This window comes from Pomacea canaliculata, linkage group LG2 (genome assembly GCF_003073045.1).
Source record: "Pomacea canaliculata isolate SZHN2017 linkage group LG2, ASM307304v1, whole genome shotgun sequence".
In the NCBI taxonomy this organism is placed as follows: Eukaryota; Metazoa; Mollusca; class Gastropoda; order Architaenioglossa; family Ampullariidae; genus Pomacea; species Pomacea canaliculata.
The window spans coordinates 8,262,666-8,278,688 of NC_037591.1; the positions used below are offsets into that span (position 1 = coordinate 8,262,666).

At 37.9% G+C, this 16,023-nt stretch overlaps 2 protein-coding genes across 3 annotated transcripts; one reads left to right on the forward strand and one right to left on the reverse strand.

Moving 5' to 3' along the window:
• The first annotated feature begins 136 nt into the window (after positions 1 to 136).
• Positions 137 to 7,655, forward strand: LOC112558309 (sodium-dependent phosphate transport protein 2B-like). 2 transcript variants are annotated; one of them, XM_025228710.1, is made up of 9 exons: positions 137 to 982; positions 1,146 to 1,361; positions 2,442 to 2,582; positions 3,107 to 3,238; positions 3,823 to 4,014; positions 4,363 to 4,481; positions 5,094 to 5,159; positions 5,336 to 5,450; positions 5,693 to 7,655. In XM_025228710.1, exons 2-9 carry the CDS (start codon positions 1,196 to 1,198, stop codon positions 6,853 to 6,855), a joined length of 2,094 nt encoding a protein of 697 aa, XP_025084495.1. In that variant the 5' UTR covers positions 137 to 982; positions 1,146 to 1,195; the 3' UTR covers positions 6,856 to 7,655. The 2 variants fall into 2 exon arrangements, with proteins under 2 accessions (XP_025084495.1, XP_025084496.1); XM_025228711.1 differs by lacking the exon at positions 1,146 to 1,361 and having other exon boundaries at positions 139 to 982.
• On the reverse strand, positions 7,440 to 15,422 carry LOC112558311 (IQ calmodulin-binding motif-containing protein 1-like). The gene is made up of 14 exons (XM_025228713.1): positions 15,172 to 15,422; positions 14,620 to 14,782; positions 13,697 to 13,835; positions 13,145 to 13,244; positions 12,343 to 12,442; positions 11,738 to 11,833; positions 11,403 to 11,477; positions 11,143 to 11,251; positions 10,269 to 10,378; positions 9,862 to 10,004; positions 9,431 to 9,579; positions 8,937 to 9,074; positions 8,454 to 8,610; positions 7,440 to 8,071 (listed from the first exon to the last, which is right to left on the reverse strand). Exons 1-14 carry the CDS (start codon positions 15,278 to 15,280, stop codon positions 7,863 to 7,865), a joined length of 1,797 nt encoding a protein of 598 aa, XP_025084498.1. The 5' UTR covers positions 15,281 to 15,422; the 3' UTR covers positions 7,440 to 7,862.
• Between the last annotated feature and the right edge of the window lie 601 nt (positions 15,423 to 16,023).

A 16,023-nucleotide genomic window follows, 5' to 3' on the forward strand; every position in this document is an offset into this window, starting at 1 on the left:
ACACGGAGCGCTTGAAGCGCAAAGATGCTATTTTCCCCGACTGTCCTAGCGGAGAGACTTTGTTGCGCTTACATTTTATTTGCTACATTTAAAAAAAATTAAAATCTTAGATTTGTGAGATTAAATTTACGATCCTCTCAAGGTAAAAGTCGTTCTTACAAGAATGAGAAAAAACGAGATTTTAAAGATTCGGTGAACGACTACAGAAAGCAGACGGCGATGAGGTTACCTTTGTTCACATGGATACCACGAGTGAAGAGGCGGGTGGTCTTGATTTGTCCTCGATTGCTGACGCCAGCTCATAAGTGATCATGAGCTGGAATCGTGCAGGTAACCATCCAAACTGTCGTCAAACGACAAAGCTTGTGCCCCTTCGCCGTCCTTCTACAGGCTTTGACTTGAAGACCGGGGACTGCCGCACGACGAAGGCTGAATTCAAGGCATCTATAGGTGCAATTGTTCATAATATTGTCAAAGTGCTTTCGTCCAAAATTAATGACGCCGATTATGTTGACGAGCGATGACGGCAGCCCAGCTGTAGTGGTAAAGCGCGCTATCTTCATGGCATGGTGGACTATATACCTGTGTGTATATATAAAAGCATGAAATACACGAGATTTTAAATTGAAGCAATCATCTGACCACGGATTATTGGAGTGTGAAGTACTTCTGGTGAAGATGAGGTCAGACTGCCCCAAGATTCTACCAGATCTTACTCGCGGCATAGTTGAACAGAAACATTGCAGATAAAGTATGCCAATGATTAATTATTCGGTATTGACCATCGAATCAACAAGAAATACCAGCGGCAACAGCAGCAACAATCGCTTATGTGGCAAGGGATTTCAAGTACACAGTTAAGCCATTAGTGAACTGGAGTGGCTTGCCGTCAATATTTTAACTTTACTTCCAGGACAGCATTGCGGCTGACAGCAGCACGGACTATGGCAGGGGAAAGAATGTATTCATTGTAACAGAGAATGTGAGTGTGTTTTTTTTTTTAAAGTTTTTATATTTTGGTGATACGATCACGCAGTTCATCTATCACAGGCCATAACTATTTAGTGCTAAATTTCTTTCTCTTCTTCTCTCCATCTTTCTTTTCTTTTATTCCATAGGTTGTTATCCATTTTTTCCCATGTCAGGATCACGGTCCGACCTTTCCTTGGCAACTGCAAGCCTCAGCAACACCGCAATGGCCGAATCTAGCAACGGCAGGTTGCTGCCTCATGAGGTAACGTTTACCTCCAGAATATCAGATGAATCATTTTCTGCAGGCTTACCTCAGACTGTGAACATCCAGCCAGAGGTACCCGAGGCACGTGCAACCCGTTCCAGCAATAGCGGCGGCGGTGATAAGGGTGCGTACCGGCTGACCTTTGCACCGCTTGCTTGCATTCGTGTAAAACTTGCCAGTTATGGATGTGGGCCAGGAAGGAGAAGAAAGGGAACGGTTATGCTAGTAAACACTACTTTGACACCATTATGTTTTTCATCACATGATCACATCATAAGATTAAAACCTATAAATGAGGAGGAAGGCGATAAAGTACCAAATATAGTCAAAAGTAAAAGTAATTATAAATCTTTATCAAAATTTAGTTACCTTTCGCGATTATTCACTTTGTGATCATTTACTTTTCGAGACAAAGAAAAAATGGGGCCAGTAACGGATTGGTGCAGAAGGAAGGACAACAGTGTTTTAATGTCAGTCATTTAATTGTAACACTTTATGTATTGTATCTTTCTAAAGTTTTTTAAAGTATTTCTTTTAATCAGTGTCTTCTATATTGTCTTGAGCCTTGTCCAGTCACACTGTATACCAGAAAATGTATAACCTGTTAACAGTTTAAATTGTCAACTAGTATATTAAGATTTTTGAAATGTTTTTTTAAAATGACCAGTAAATACACAATTTTTACATAGGTAAGTGTAATGGGCATAATTATTTTTTTTAAAAATCTGAATAGCTTTTCACACTCTGTTTCTGAATGTGGAAGATTAACAGAAATTTAATTTCACTCTTTTGCTTTATTTTAAACAATTAAGGCATCAGCCAGTCAATGATAAGGAATGCTGGGGGGTGGGAGGTGGGTGGGTAGGTGGGAAGGGAATGAAAATTGCAGTTCATGATAACTGCTAATTTAAAAATGAACAGAAAGTTTTAAATTCTGCTGCCTTCACCTTCCTCTAAAAAAATTTCGCTTGATCAGTTGGGGAACAATGCACAATAAGTCAAATAAACAATTAAAGAATTAAACACCAAGTGAATGTTACTGCGCACATAGATTCTTACAAAATTCTTGCTGCTTTTGAGGAACAAAAAGCCAGACATCTCAAATGTACTCTCTTTACGACTTCTAGACTGAATAGTTGTCATCCCCACTTAAAGTATTTCCACTGTATTTCTTTTACAAGCTAAGGTTAATATATATTCACAGGGCAACATAAGAGGTGCAGTCTACAGGGAGCTGCCCTTGGTGTGCTGAAGGTGACTGGCGTCTTAAGTCTGCTGTACATGTTCATTTGCAGCTTGGATTTACTCAGTAGTGCTTTCCGTCTGCTGGGTGGAAAGACAGCAGGTGATTATTCTTTTACAGTTTCTAGACCAGTTTGATTTCTACTCTTTAGGTTGTAAAAATGCTGCAGAATGTTTCTCTTTTTCTGAATTCATAGTTTATGTGCATCAATATTACTGTAAAATAAAGATAATTTACTAATGCTGTTAAAGGCATATAATCTGCATGTGTCCGGACATGTACATGCACACACACATATATGAACTAGGCATGCATGTCCAAGTGCTGCTTTCTTTAAAGATGTTAGTGTATCTTTTATTATAAATGGTAGTAGAAACCATCCGCATCTGTCATAATCACTACCAGAGTACTGTAATAGCTAGTTTTTATTTATAACCATTATAGATTTATTGTTCCCCATAGTCTTAACCATCTTACCAGTGGTACCAAAGCTTAAGTCTGTCCCATTACATGAATGCCACATCTTCAATTCTGAGATAAATAACATGTACAGAATCACAGTTTTTTGTAGAGAAAGTGTATTTTTGTAAAGTGAAGGAATTGTTAAGAGTTCCATCTCTGTACAGGGAATGTGTTCCAGGAGAATGAGCTTCTGCAGAATCCCATCACAGGCCTCATGATTGGGGTTTTGGCTACAGTCATCTTGCAGAGTTCTTCAACATCCACTTCCATCGTCATCACTATGACATCCTCAGGCAGTATGTATGATATTCTCCTTCCGCATGGGTTGTTCAGTAAATGTTATTTGGCTTGGATGGAGCTGAAAATGTCCCGAATATATATTTATCAGCATGTGCATGCACATATCTGCACATTTGCACACATTTACTTGCTAACATACATTTACACACACATTCTCTCCCTATCTCTCTTACACAGACACACAAAATTAAATTAAAAAAAAATATGTATATAATTGTATGTTTTTATTTATTTCTGCCTTAGTAGATTTGCAGAAATGCACGCATTTATCATAACATCATTTTAAGGGATGTAACTTTTGACTACAGCAGTTCCCAATAGATCTCGAGTAGAACAATATCAAAATAGCTGTTGTTCCACAGCAAATGCCCAGGCTCTATTGAACTGGCGTTTCAGCATGTCGTGATCAAGTTTAAGTCTTTCAAATAGTTGTGTTCATCCAGATCAAAAGAAAGCTTGTTGGATGTAAATCACTACTTCATTTTCCTTTTTTAAAAAAATAAATCCCCGCTCTTCTTATTTTTGTCTTTTATTCCTTTATTTTTAGACTGGTAGAATTACCTGATGTTTTTATGTCCAGTTATTGATGTGAGACCAGCAATACCTATTGTCATGGGGGCCAACATTGGGACCACTGTCACCAACACGCTTGTGTCCCTTGCTCATGCCATGGATCCCAGAGAGTTCCGCCGAGCTTTCAGTGGTGCTACTGTCCATGATGTCTTTAACTGGCTGACTGTGCTTGTTCTGCTACCACTAGAATACTTTGTGGGTATGCTTTTCATTTGATTCTTTCTGTAACCTTTGGGTAGCTATTTGAAAATTAAAAATAAACTGTTTTCATTTTAGGGGTCAAGAGGCTGTTTTCTTTCAAAATGGATTTTTTTTTTCAAGGATAGGCCATTTTTAGTGCAGAATAAAATTGTAGTGCATTAACTCAATCATTATATAGACACATACAAGCACTCTTGCTTATGCCAGCCTCCATGCATGAGACACATGTGCATGCACACAGTTTCTCTTGCATGCTCTTCTCATTCTTTTAGAGGTTAAATGCTTCAAGATTATTTAGTAAAAGCACAGATTTTATGTATTTATTACGTATGGTTTTGACTTTCAGGCTACCTGTTCCACTTAACATCATGGCTGGTGAAATCCCTAGATGTAGAGAACATGCACACAGAGAACCATGACCTGCTTAAAGAACTCACCAAACCTCTGACACAGCGTATTATCATGGTAAGCTTTCTCAAAGTTAATTTACATATGGATTTAAAGTCTTGCTACAGCATTAGGAGTGGGTTGCAGAAGCATATATATCTTTTTTCCCCCATTAATAATCATGCATAAACATTAGCTGGTTAGAAAAAAAAATTACGAATATTTTTAGAAACAAATGACTGTTGTCAGAAATGGAGAGAAGATGTTGGAGTAAAATTATTGTTTCATGATAGAACACATGCATTGCTGTATCTGATATACATTAAAAATTATACTCCCATAATATCTCAATGAATTAAGAACATGGGATGACGATAATATACAGCTGTAAATGTGAAGACAGAGTGAAAGTAATGCTGATGATTTTAATTTGAATATTTTAAATTTGTCTTTGAAGTTGACATGTAATTTTCTTCTTTACTTCAAGGGGAAAAAAACCTGATGAAGTGAAAATATGTAAAGATAATTACAGTAATGATACACCAATGAGCTCTTTGCTTTAAAGCTAACTCCCTTCATTTTTACGTCCATTTAAATTTTTTTGAAAGCACTTCGAGCCTGCCTTTGATGGTGGAGTAAACACTATATAAATCAACATTATTATTAGTTGTTTTCTTGTATCTGTTGTAGGTAGATGAGAAAGTCATCATGGATATAGCAGAAGGAAAGAACAATTCAGATGCTCCACTTCTCAAGGTCTGTTTGACTATTTTATGAATACATAAGCTGCAGGATTCTTAAATGTATTTGGAAACAGGTCTTGTACAATGTAATCAGAAAACAGTCTGTTGACATATGCTGTCTTATTTTAATTTATATTTCACAATTTTTATGTAAAAGATAAGTGAAATGTGTCTAAAACAATGTTGCAGATGATTTGCAAATATGCCATCAGAGAGACAGTGAACGAGGTGAACCTAACAGGAAAAGATGGAAATGTCACACAACTCAACCAGTCACTTGTCACCAAGGTCCCATTAGAGAGTTGTAAGTGGGAACTTTTCTTTAATCTTGTAAGAATCCATAAATAGTTGTAGGATTATTGTTTCTGGTTCCGACTCAAGATACAGGCTTTAAAAGAATAATTGAATGTCCTTGTCCTTGTGCAAAATGGATGAGCTTATCTTCAAGTTTCCTGCTGAAAAATTATTTGTTGATCATTTTATTTTTAAGTACTTATACATGAGTGTACCAATATCAAATTTCAAAAGCAGTTTTTACCCTTTCAGGTCATTCCCTCTTCAACTGGCTAGGTTGGAGTGACACAGCATCAGGCATTACCCTGTTCCTGGGCTCAGTATGTCTACTGTCTGTCTGTTTGTATATTATGGTGAAACTGTTGCATTCTTTGTTAGGCGGCCATGTGGCACGTATGACCAAACATGTCATCAATGCAGACTTTCCTTCCCCGTTTTCGTGTCTGACAGGTTATGTTGCACTTTTGGTGGGAGCAGGTATGACTGTTCTGGTACAAAGCTCTTCAGTATTTACATCTGCATTAACTCCTCTGGTGGGTGTTGGCTATCTGAAGCTTGACCGAATGTACCCACTGACTTTAGGTTCGAACATAGGAACCACGGCCACAGGGATCTTGGCTGCTTTGGCTTCCTCAGCTTCTACCATGCATCTGTCCTTGCAGCTAGCCTTGTGCCATCTTTTCTTTAACATAACTGGAATCATCTTGTTTTATCCTGTTCCTTGCATGCGGCACATTCCTTTACAAGCTGCTCGCTTCTTGGGGCGCACAACAGCTTGCTACAGATGGTTTGCAGTTTTCTACCTCATAATTATGTTCCTTGTCTTTCCTAGCTGCCTCCTAGCTCTGTCATTTGCTGGCGATGTGGTCTTTATATCTGTGCTGGTTCTGCTGAGTGTTGTTGTGTTGACAGTGGCAGTGATTAGCATACTGCAAAAGAGTCGATTCCGTTATTCCCTTCCTGTTACACTGCGCTCGTGGAACTGGCTGCCGCTGTGGCTACGCTCTCTTGAGCCTATGGATAAATTCTTCCAGTGGCTTTTCTCTCCTCTAAAGCAGTTCTGCTGCACTTGCTGTTTGAAACAATGCCACTGCCTGTCCCACAGAGAAGGCAGCAGTGACATTTATGATGACGACGATGACATAAATGACGGGGATGACTGCAACACCAGCAGTGGTGGAGAAGACTCTGAAGATAATGATTATGCCAACTGCTGTGTTATGGAGCCTGCAGGATTGCAAAGAATTCAGCATTCTGAAATCCCTCTTCAAGAAGTCCACAGTGGCGTCTGGCAAAAGCGTACATTTCCTCCTAAACGTTTTGCATATAGACCCGTAGGTCAACCTGAAAATTTAACGGCAATACCGGTTCACTTTAGTACACCACTGATTGCTTCCTCAGAAAGTATACCATGATATAGTGCACAACTTTTTACTTCTTCATCAAATGTTGGTTCTATGTTTTTTTAAAACTCCTCACAGTCTGAAACTTGTCAAAGTGGGTGTACACACTTGTTTGTTAATTGCACATCCATTTTGGAACTGCTGTTTTGGGCAACGAAATGTGCTTGTCATGACAGAAATAGCTGATACCACAATGTTACTGTTATTTGGGTTGTATGCAGCTCAGGGTAGCCAAAATGTCTTTGTATTACCCTTGTATTATTGTAATAACCACACAATCAAAACAGATGTTTTATTTTTGTGTTGGTGATCAAGAACTTTAATTTTAATGTCATTGGAGATGCAGCAAAGCTAAAAATGTTATTTTAATATTTGACTGCTGCTTTCAGATAGGGTTACAGGACTTTGTGGCTGCCCTGTTCTGTGCTGTTACCACCACAGGTGTTTTGTTAATGTGTGCATAGTTTTAAGATGTAAAGTATCTTTGAATTGTCTGCATCAAATGCAATGAATGAAAAGGAATGCCCCTTAAATCTTTTGGAGCTTGTATTTTTATCACTAATGTTACTTAATACAACAGATATAATCAAACTGAATTCAGTTTGCTGACAATTTTTATATGCAACATGCTTCTATATCCATGTCAACGTACACATGATCAAAGTATGCATGCCTACTACAAATTTGTAGAGGTAGTAACTTCTACACAGACTTATTGCCTTAGGCATTGGTAGTTGCTGGTCCTGAATAAAAAAAAACTTATGACAAGAACTCCTCATCCTAAACCTAGGACATTAAAAATGTCACTCGTACTAACAGCTGGTTTTTTTTCAAAATACTACATATAATATAGTACTGTAAGCATGTTAAACATATAGGAGAACCATCTAATAATAATGGACGGAGAACAAAATAATCATTAACTCAATCAAGAGGGGTCACCACCACCACATTTACAACCTGATTTCCTAATTGAGTTGAAAGGCAGTTAAAAAAAAGAAGAACAGAAGGGGAATAAATCAAAAGAAAAAGTTCATTTCGGCTTCTAGTTGTTCCTGCAGAGCATCATCCATCTCTTCTTCCTCATCCCAAAGTTGACGCCACCATGGACGCTGAAGTCGCTGAAGACTGACATTATGTTGTGCCTTGGCTTTGGTTGCTACTGGCAACGACCTACTGGAGAACATCTCTACATCTTTTTGTGTAACATCCTTGAGTGGAGGTGCCACTGGAAAACGCGGAAAGTTATGAATAAAGTTAACCAGTTCGTTAATTTGTAAAGCTTATTCTGGCTTTAGTAAGATTTATGAAATATTCCAGCCGTTATATTTTAAAAGCTTGGTTGGTAATCTGGGAAAGTGGAATGAAAATTTGCAGCAGAATACTATGAGAAACTTTAAACACCATTTACATCAAATGAAGTAGCTACATAAGGTTATGTACCATCCCAATGGAAATGAAAGGCTGTTGTACTACAAAGGACCTCACGTCAGCAATATGGTGTAGAAAGCAGGCGTCATGTGTATAGAAAGTGCTTTGAAAAACATTAATCCATTACAGACAAAAAGAAAAATGGGGATCATCCCAAAAGAGAAGTTGCAATTACTTACAAAGCAAAAGTTCTGAATCAGTGTCAAGTCTAGCAAGAAGATTCTCCCAGTTGTACTGCTTTTTTCGGAAATAACCAACACGAGAGTAATGCTGGCCCAGCATTTCACTTGATCTCTTGTGCATTTCCTCTAGCTCCTCCCTGGTCTTACGAGCAGTCTTCAAAGACATGAAAATTAATCACTCCAAAAGGAGTTTGGCTGACAATGATGTACACTTCTGTATTTCTGACCTCCCTGGGCACTCAAAGGGAGGGGTGGGAACATTGTTTACTGCAAACATTTTTGGGGTAGTATCTTGTATGCCTTAAATAATGTCATTTTTTTTTAGAAATAAGAGCCAATTAGAGCTCACCACATAGCATTAGCACTTAAAGGAGTTTGAGGGGTTGCTTTAGAAAAGAACTTTTCACTAACATCTAGCAATCAAAGAACAAAGTGCTGCACCTGTTCCTTGGCCTTTTAAAAAAACAACTTGTCTCTTACTGGCATCTCCTGCTGACGCCTGGTAATCAGTTCCTGCAGATACACTCTCCGCTCCTCTGTGAGTCCTGCTGGCTTGAAATGAACTGGCACTCCTTGCCTCTTCTGCTGCTGTTCCAGTTTTTCCAACCATCGCCTCACCTGTAGCCCACAAATCATTAAAAAAAATTACTTTAACAGTTAACAAAAAGGTATCTACATTAATATTTATGTGCCTCTGTGCACTGGGCGAGATCAAAGAATTAAAAATAGGGATAATGTCAAAAGTAAAATGATCCACACATACATATGAAATAATGCATGTGTTTGTGTGCACACATGTTGCTTCCATTCATTTGAAGTCTATGTCTTATTAGGGAACTACACACTGGGACTAAAATTTTCGTTGGGCATAGTACTGTAGATATTTCTTGTAAACAATTTGAACTGTAAATTACAGTTGCAGTATCTGCCTATCACAACACTGGAAATATGTACACAGCTGAACCATAACTCACAGCTCTTTGGATTTTGATAGCAGCATGCACTTGTTGTGCCACCTGTTGCCTGATGAGCAGCTGGCTGCGTTCACGGTGGCCTCGCCACAGAGTCTGGATTTTCAAAGCTGCCTTTGACTTCTCCTTCATCAGATATTTCTCTATCTGATCTGTATAATTCAAAGACTATACATGTAAAATGAATGCACTTATTTGCTGAAGTTTATTTAAATGTTTACACTTCAGCAAATATGAAAGTGACAATAATTTGTGAATTAGTGAAACATAGAGAAATGTCAACTTGGAAAATGAACAACAGAATTATACATGAACAAGATTTGACTCACTTCCCTCATTAGTTGAAAAAAACTTAATTCAAATGGATAATACTAAGCAAATGCCTAAAATGTAAGTCAGAAGAAAAAAACTGCCCAGAAAAAAAAGTAAAAAACCTGCAGGAAGAATTTCAAGAGCATGAAGCTGCTTCTCCTTGAACTGCCTCATCAGGTTCTGGCGCTGACTCAGCATGCGGCGTTGTAACTCTGTCTGCACCTTAGTAGTGATCATCTCATGTTCTTCTACTGCTTTCCTTATTCTGTTTTGTCACACAGCCATAAATATGATGCATATGTCATTGTCAAACCAAATGGCAAGTTCCTATTGGGTATCAGACAGAAAACAAATTTTTTTTCAAAAACATAAATATTAACCTATATGTTAGTTATTAGATGCTATTGTTTTATGTGTGTACTGCAGCATCAGAATTCCTGCATGGGGAAAATTGCTTCATTGAAAGAAAAAAAAAAGATTACAAAGCAAAAATGCTACTTATTCTCTCTGATCAATCATCCATTATTACCGATAAGATCTCTGAAACTTGGCAAAAGCTTGATTGGCTTTCTTAAGTTTTTGCCTTGTAATATAACCTTTCCACTTGGCTTGTATATACGTTGCTGCATCATTCTTCATCTGTAAAGATACAAAAATCAAATTGATTCTAAAGACATTTAAAAGAATTTAAGAAAAAAATCTACAAACTTGATTCTCTGTCAAACTTACCAAAGATCTTTGGAAAACTGGAAACAAAAATCAAAATGGATTACATAATGTCAATCTTAACATTAAGTGAAATATTATGTGTGGTTAATATATATATATAAATAACATATTAACATTGATGAACAAGTATTACCTGATTTAAAAAAAAAAAAAAAAAAAATTAAACCTGTTAATACAATTATGCTTGTGTTCTGGTAAAGCTCAACATCAGTACTCAAAAGATTACTAATCTGCTTTTCAGAAGTAAATGTACTAATGAGCTGTGCTGGATGCTGTGCAGTGTCCACTCTGCTGATGTTGATCGTAATCATCAAAGCTCAATAAGCACAGTACTAAATAGGAGCTTGCTTTTACACAACAGTAGTTTAGGTCAAGGGTGCTCTCTATTACATGTGCTGTTCAAATTCTTCTTGGATAACATCATGCGTAAAACCTTTCATGACCACCAAGTACACTTCCATCGATGAAAGGCTGATTTATAGCCTATGCTTTGCAGACAACATAGGTCTGCTAGCAGGCACCGACAAAGAACTGCAAGATCTTAGCAGCAGACTGGCAATTTGAAAATATATGAAATGGGGACAAACACTAATTTATCATAAAAAATAAACAATAAATAAAAGTTAAAGTATTAATATTTTAAGGACCTGAACATCTCAAATCTATTTCCTTACTTGTGTCTGGGCCTTCAGAGCTGATCCGGTGTCTAAAAGAGTGAAAAGTTGCTTGAGGTCACGTTCAAAGCCCCACCCTTCCCACCTCCGTAACAAAGGCCGCAGACCCCTGCAGTTGCAAATGGAACAAAACCCTGAGAAAATGATTGTAAGAATCTAAAGTAGCCCTATGGCTGTATGCTTCCACACACACAGAGCAAATAAAAAAATAAATGCCAAGAAAATTTGACAGAAAAATGCATTGAAACGTGAGTTCTTACTTGTATCTCGAAAACAGAGTCTCCACCAAAGGTTTATGATGATCACAGAATTGCAAGAGACATCTAGTAGCACCACTGAAAATATCACAAGATACACATCTATAAAATGCCACAAGATATACACCTTTAAAATCTGGATTAACCCTTAAGACACCATTTTACTTTGTTTCTTTGAAATCTATTCAGCCATTTTTTAGCAATAATGTTCTTTTATCTAATCACAATTCCTTTACACATCCCTGTCCAAATACTTCTACTTTTCTCCTCATCAAGAACAATAGCAAGGAGAATATCAAAGAATCGGGAAAAGAGTTGAAGAAAAAGATAATACTAACGCAGCAATTGAAATGTCCTTATTGACAGACAACTTGTAGATAAGCTCATCCACCAAATCTTGCAAACATGCCTCTTTGATTTTTGATAACACCTGCCTGTAAATCAGCACCAGAAAAGCAAGATTTTTATCTATAAAAAATTGCAAATTAATGAGGGAAAACTCAGAAAAGGTTCACTTTCATAAAGCAAAACTGTTTTTCTGCACTGTAATTGAGTAAAAACAAAAACAAAACAAAGGTAGAATGACAGATTGCAACTAGTCTGTCACATCATAGCAGTATAAAACAAACACTGCCAACACATACTAAAAACTACAGACGCAAAAACTAGTGACCTATTGAGACAAAATAGAAGATAATTAAAGGAAAAGAGTTTACACAATTATCATAGTAATTACTGTTGCTGCTCCTGCTGTGTCATCACCATCATCCTCACCCTCTTCTGCTGGAACCACCACCACCACCACCACCAATCATGATGCTGATGTTGTTTCCCTTCTTCTTCTAACTTCAAATGCCAGATCAAAAATGAATAAAAACTTCTCTAAATATTATAAATATATTTTAATCAATCATAACTTAAAAACACAGATGCTCCTACCCACCTATCAATCTTCAGCACCTTCTCCATGGCATTCATCACTAAGTTGACACTACGAGGCTCATCACAAACCAGCAGCTGTAGCAACCATGGCGACTGCATCACTATATTGCATATGATTAAAAAAAAGTATCAGGTCACTAGACAAGTAAACTCTGTTCTCAGATATAAGGACTAACTTTAGCACCTATGTATACCACAAACAGTACAATTTCAAAGGGAGAAAGTACTGCAGTATTTATGAGATGGGAACTGCTGACATATGAAAGTACTTACATCACAGAGACTGATGAGACTTTTAGGATCCTCTTTACAGATTATTGCACTAAATTATTAATATAACAAGTACAAAACAAATAAGATAAACATTGTATAAAACCATAGTGGCTTTGGGGACATATGCAGTACCTGTGCTGGAAAACTGGCTTTTAAACAGTGATAAACCATCTAAAATAATTAGAGAGGGGGGGGGGTTGTTGTTTTACGCTGTGCCAGCAACTGAGGCTATATTACGGCAAGCAGCCAGCCCTGTAAACAGATGCCACGTGCAGAGAAAGAACAGCGTGCCCGAGACGAGAAATGAACTCTGGGCAGCAAACCTTCACTGTATTGGTGACAGGCACTAACAGCACTAAAATAATTAGAAGATGATGTATTTAGCAACATGTGCATAATACCATTAACAGGTAAAAATGGTGTGAATAAAAGTGGTCAGGTATAATGTAAAGCAAGATCTGAAGATCTATTGGATTATGAATTTGAAAATTTTTTTGTGTGCTAAAATGAAGATGAAGAATACAACAAACCTTCAGGGCAGAGGAAAAAGTAGGTTCTGACAATGTCCACCAGGGCTTCTAAAGTGTCCTTCATGTGTAAAATTAGGTCTCCTTGCTGCTTTGCTGTGTCCTGGTTGATAAACAATTCACAGACAATCAGGGAGTTATGCTTTTAAAAGCACTCATGTATGCAGTCATCTGTACAGTATATCTGAAGTCACGTGGTCAGTGCACATTTACATGTTACATCCTGCTTCTTTACATTTGCCTGTATTTCCATTCCACCCCAATTAAATTTTGAACTCTTTATATTTCACAAATTCAGCCAAGAGGTAATGGCAATGCATACCTACAAGCACAATCAATTATCTTTCAGCAAATGTACACATATATAACTATTTTTAACTCCACAAAGACCATCAAAATGGGGGAAATGAATTTTTCCAAATGTACTGGGGGCTGGAGAAAAGTAGCTGTCTGATATCTATAAAGGTATTAATTATTTCTTATAAGTATTATTAATTCTGTAATTCTGCTAATAATGTAAAGTTTAAGGCAAGTTAAAAGAAGACATGGTCACACCTGTTGGTTACAGATGTCAACTAGCTGCTGCTGAATATGTTTGGCCAACAGCAACATGTGTACCATAGCCTTTGGTAACTGTTCAGCCTGTAGTTCTTGTCGATCTTTTCCCACAAGGTCCAGTCCACAGACAGCATGCCTGTCCATATATTACCATGATCATATATATGATCGAAAATAATTATACAACTTTTTTTTCGTCTAGTGGCAAAGTACGACTGACTGATTTGTAAGCATATGACTCATCGAATAGTCATTTGTTAAATGTACTTTTTAAATCTTTGCTTATTGTATCTGCATAAATGAAAATGTCCTTATAGTTGTCTACAGCATGCATGATAAAGAAATTAAAGAAGATACAGGAAAAAACCTACCAAGCACCCCCAAAATAAAAGAACTTGTAAATGATGATATAGTCAGATTTCGTTCATGAATATGCTCATTGCAGAAAGAAGAGAATGGATGAACAACCAAAATTACAATAGAAAAGGGGGCAGAAATGGGAAAGAGAGTGTGTAAAGTGACAGTTCAGCTGAAAAATGGACACAACATGCTTCTGCTCAAAAGGTGGAAGATTCCATAGCACATGCACTGTATTCTGGAATGTACTGTATTCTGGAATGTCCTGGTCCTCAAATGCTTTTTGTTTGCATGTCCTGGAGTTGAGACACAATATCAGGGCTACAAGGCTGAGCAGAAACAATACACTGGCCTATGCATGGGCAAAGCCTTCTGCAAGAATTCTGGAGCTGTTGTAATCATGGTACAGAATCTTAAAAGACAATACATATCCATAATAATAACCAGTGGAGTGCCCTTAGAAGATGAGTGGAATGTTCAGATGCCTTTAAGAGCAACAAATCAAAACGTCTAGTGTACATAGCAGCATTTTCATGCATAAAACAGCAATTTCGGTGACACACCTTAGGGTTCTGGCAAGAGCAGCAGCAGTGCGCCACTCTCCAGGCAAGATGCTGAAATCTTGATGAATGATGATGATTAGCATATGAACAAGATTATATTCCCATGCCTCATTCCGCAGAAGTTTGCCTTCTGGTGTTCCTGGTGGCGCTTTTTCCAAAACATCTAGTGCAAAGGACAAATGTCATCAGATGTCACTAAAATGAACGATTTGCAATGCTTCTATAAGTCAGTGTTATTATTTACCAAAAAGTTACAATCAGTTGTCAACTATAAGAAAAGAATGGAGTGTGACTATAAATGATGGCTATTCATTCACAATGCTGAGTATTAAACTTACCGCCGTGTGTGTTTGCGCGCTAGAGAGAATAATATGGGGTCACATCATCTCGTAGATCGGCATTATAACATTTCTAGACATTTTGAATTCCTACATACTGAAACGGTTTTGATAAGAAAATGTGTCAATAGATTTTATTGTCATAAGAAACTATTTGCCTCTTGCTCCTCGTCTTAATCATTTGTTTTTCTTTTATTCTAATGAAGACAATTACCTCGGAGTTTTAACAAAACGGCCGGCATCCGACGTTCACGAGTGTGCGCAATTTCTCTCGCCAAATTCAGGACGCTGTCGTCTCTTTTGCTTTGTCCAGAATCTTCCATGTTTCATATCTGGCTATCGCTGTTTACCGATGTGGTCGGTGATGATGCAGTATGACCACACAAACTCCCGCACACAGTATAAACACCTCGCCGAACAGGCTTCTGCACGTTGCCAACGAGTTACCGTCCTTATGGACAGCGAGTAGCTTCCCTTATTGCGTCCCGCTGTGCGGATGGTCACGCTGTTCTCGATCCGCTACGGCCTGCTCGTTCGAAATCAATTGTCTTGATTGAAAGTCTTATAATGCGAGAAAAAAAAGTTAACAGGATTTTGCAAAGATGAACGATGTTTCTTTCGCTTCATAATTTTTGGCTTTTTCATCCCGTCTAAAAAGCGGCGCACTCGTAGGGCGAAAAGCTATTTTCTAGGCAAGCTATACCACAAATATCCCAGTATATGTTCATAATATATAAGGTGACCAGACGTTTTGGGGGCGAAAGCGGGACACGTGCCGATGATGGTGTCGTCACCGTCAAAGAACGCCGAAAATAGTGATTTTTAAAGACAAGCGGGACATTTTGATAGACTTGCCAGAAAGCGGGACATTGGGCGTCCCGCCCGATGAGCAGGCGGGACACGATGTCAAAAGCGGGACGTCTGGTCACCTCATAATATACGTAAAACCAAGGACCTATATAGGGATATTAGTTCATGGTAAAGCAGTCGGTGAGATTGCACCAGTATAAATCCACACCAATGCTAGCAGGAATATTCGTTGTCGCCTATGGTTTGATCATTGACG

Bases quoted from the DNA above. Each gene is read 5' to 3' on its own strand.
- LOC112558311 (XM_025228713.1), bottom strand. From the start codon at position 15,280: ATGGAAGATTCTGGACAAAGCAAAAGAGACGACAGCGTCCTGAATTTG. The intron at 12,443-13,144 runs GTTTGTTGTATT...TATGCAATATAG, and splicing joins CTTTTTCCTCTGCCCTGAAG to TGATGCAGTCGCCATGGTTG. The intron at 9,075-9,430 runs GTGAGTTATGGT...TGTGGGCTACAG, and splicing joins CTATCAAAATCCAAAGAGCT to GTGAGGCGATGGTTGGAAAA.
- LOC112558309 (XM_025228710.1), top strand. From the start codon at position 1,196: ATGGCCGAATCTAGCAACGGCAGGTTGCTGCCTCATGAGGTAACGTTT. The intron at 1,362-2,441 runs GTGCGTACCGGC...ATATATTCACAG, and splicing joins TAGCGGCGGCGGTGATAAGG to GGCAACATAAGAGGTGCAGT. The intron at 4,482-5,093 runs GTAAGCTTTCTC...TATCTGTTGTAG, and splicing joins TGACACAGCGTATTATCATG to GTAGATGAGAAAGTCATCAT.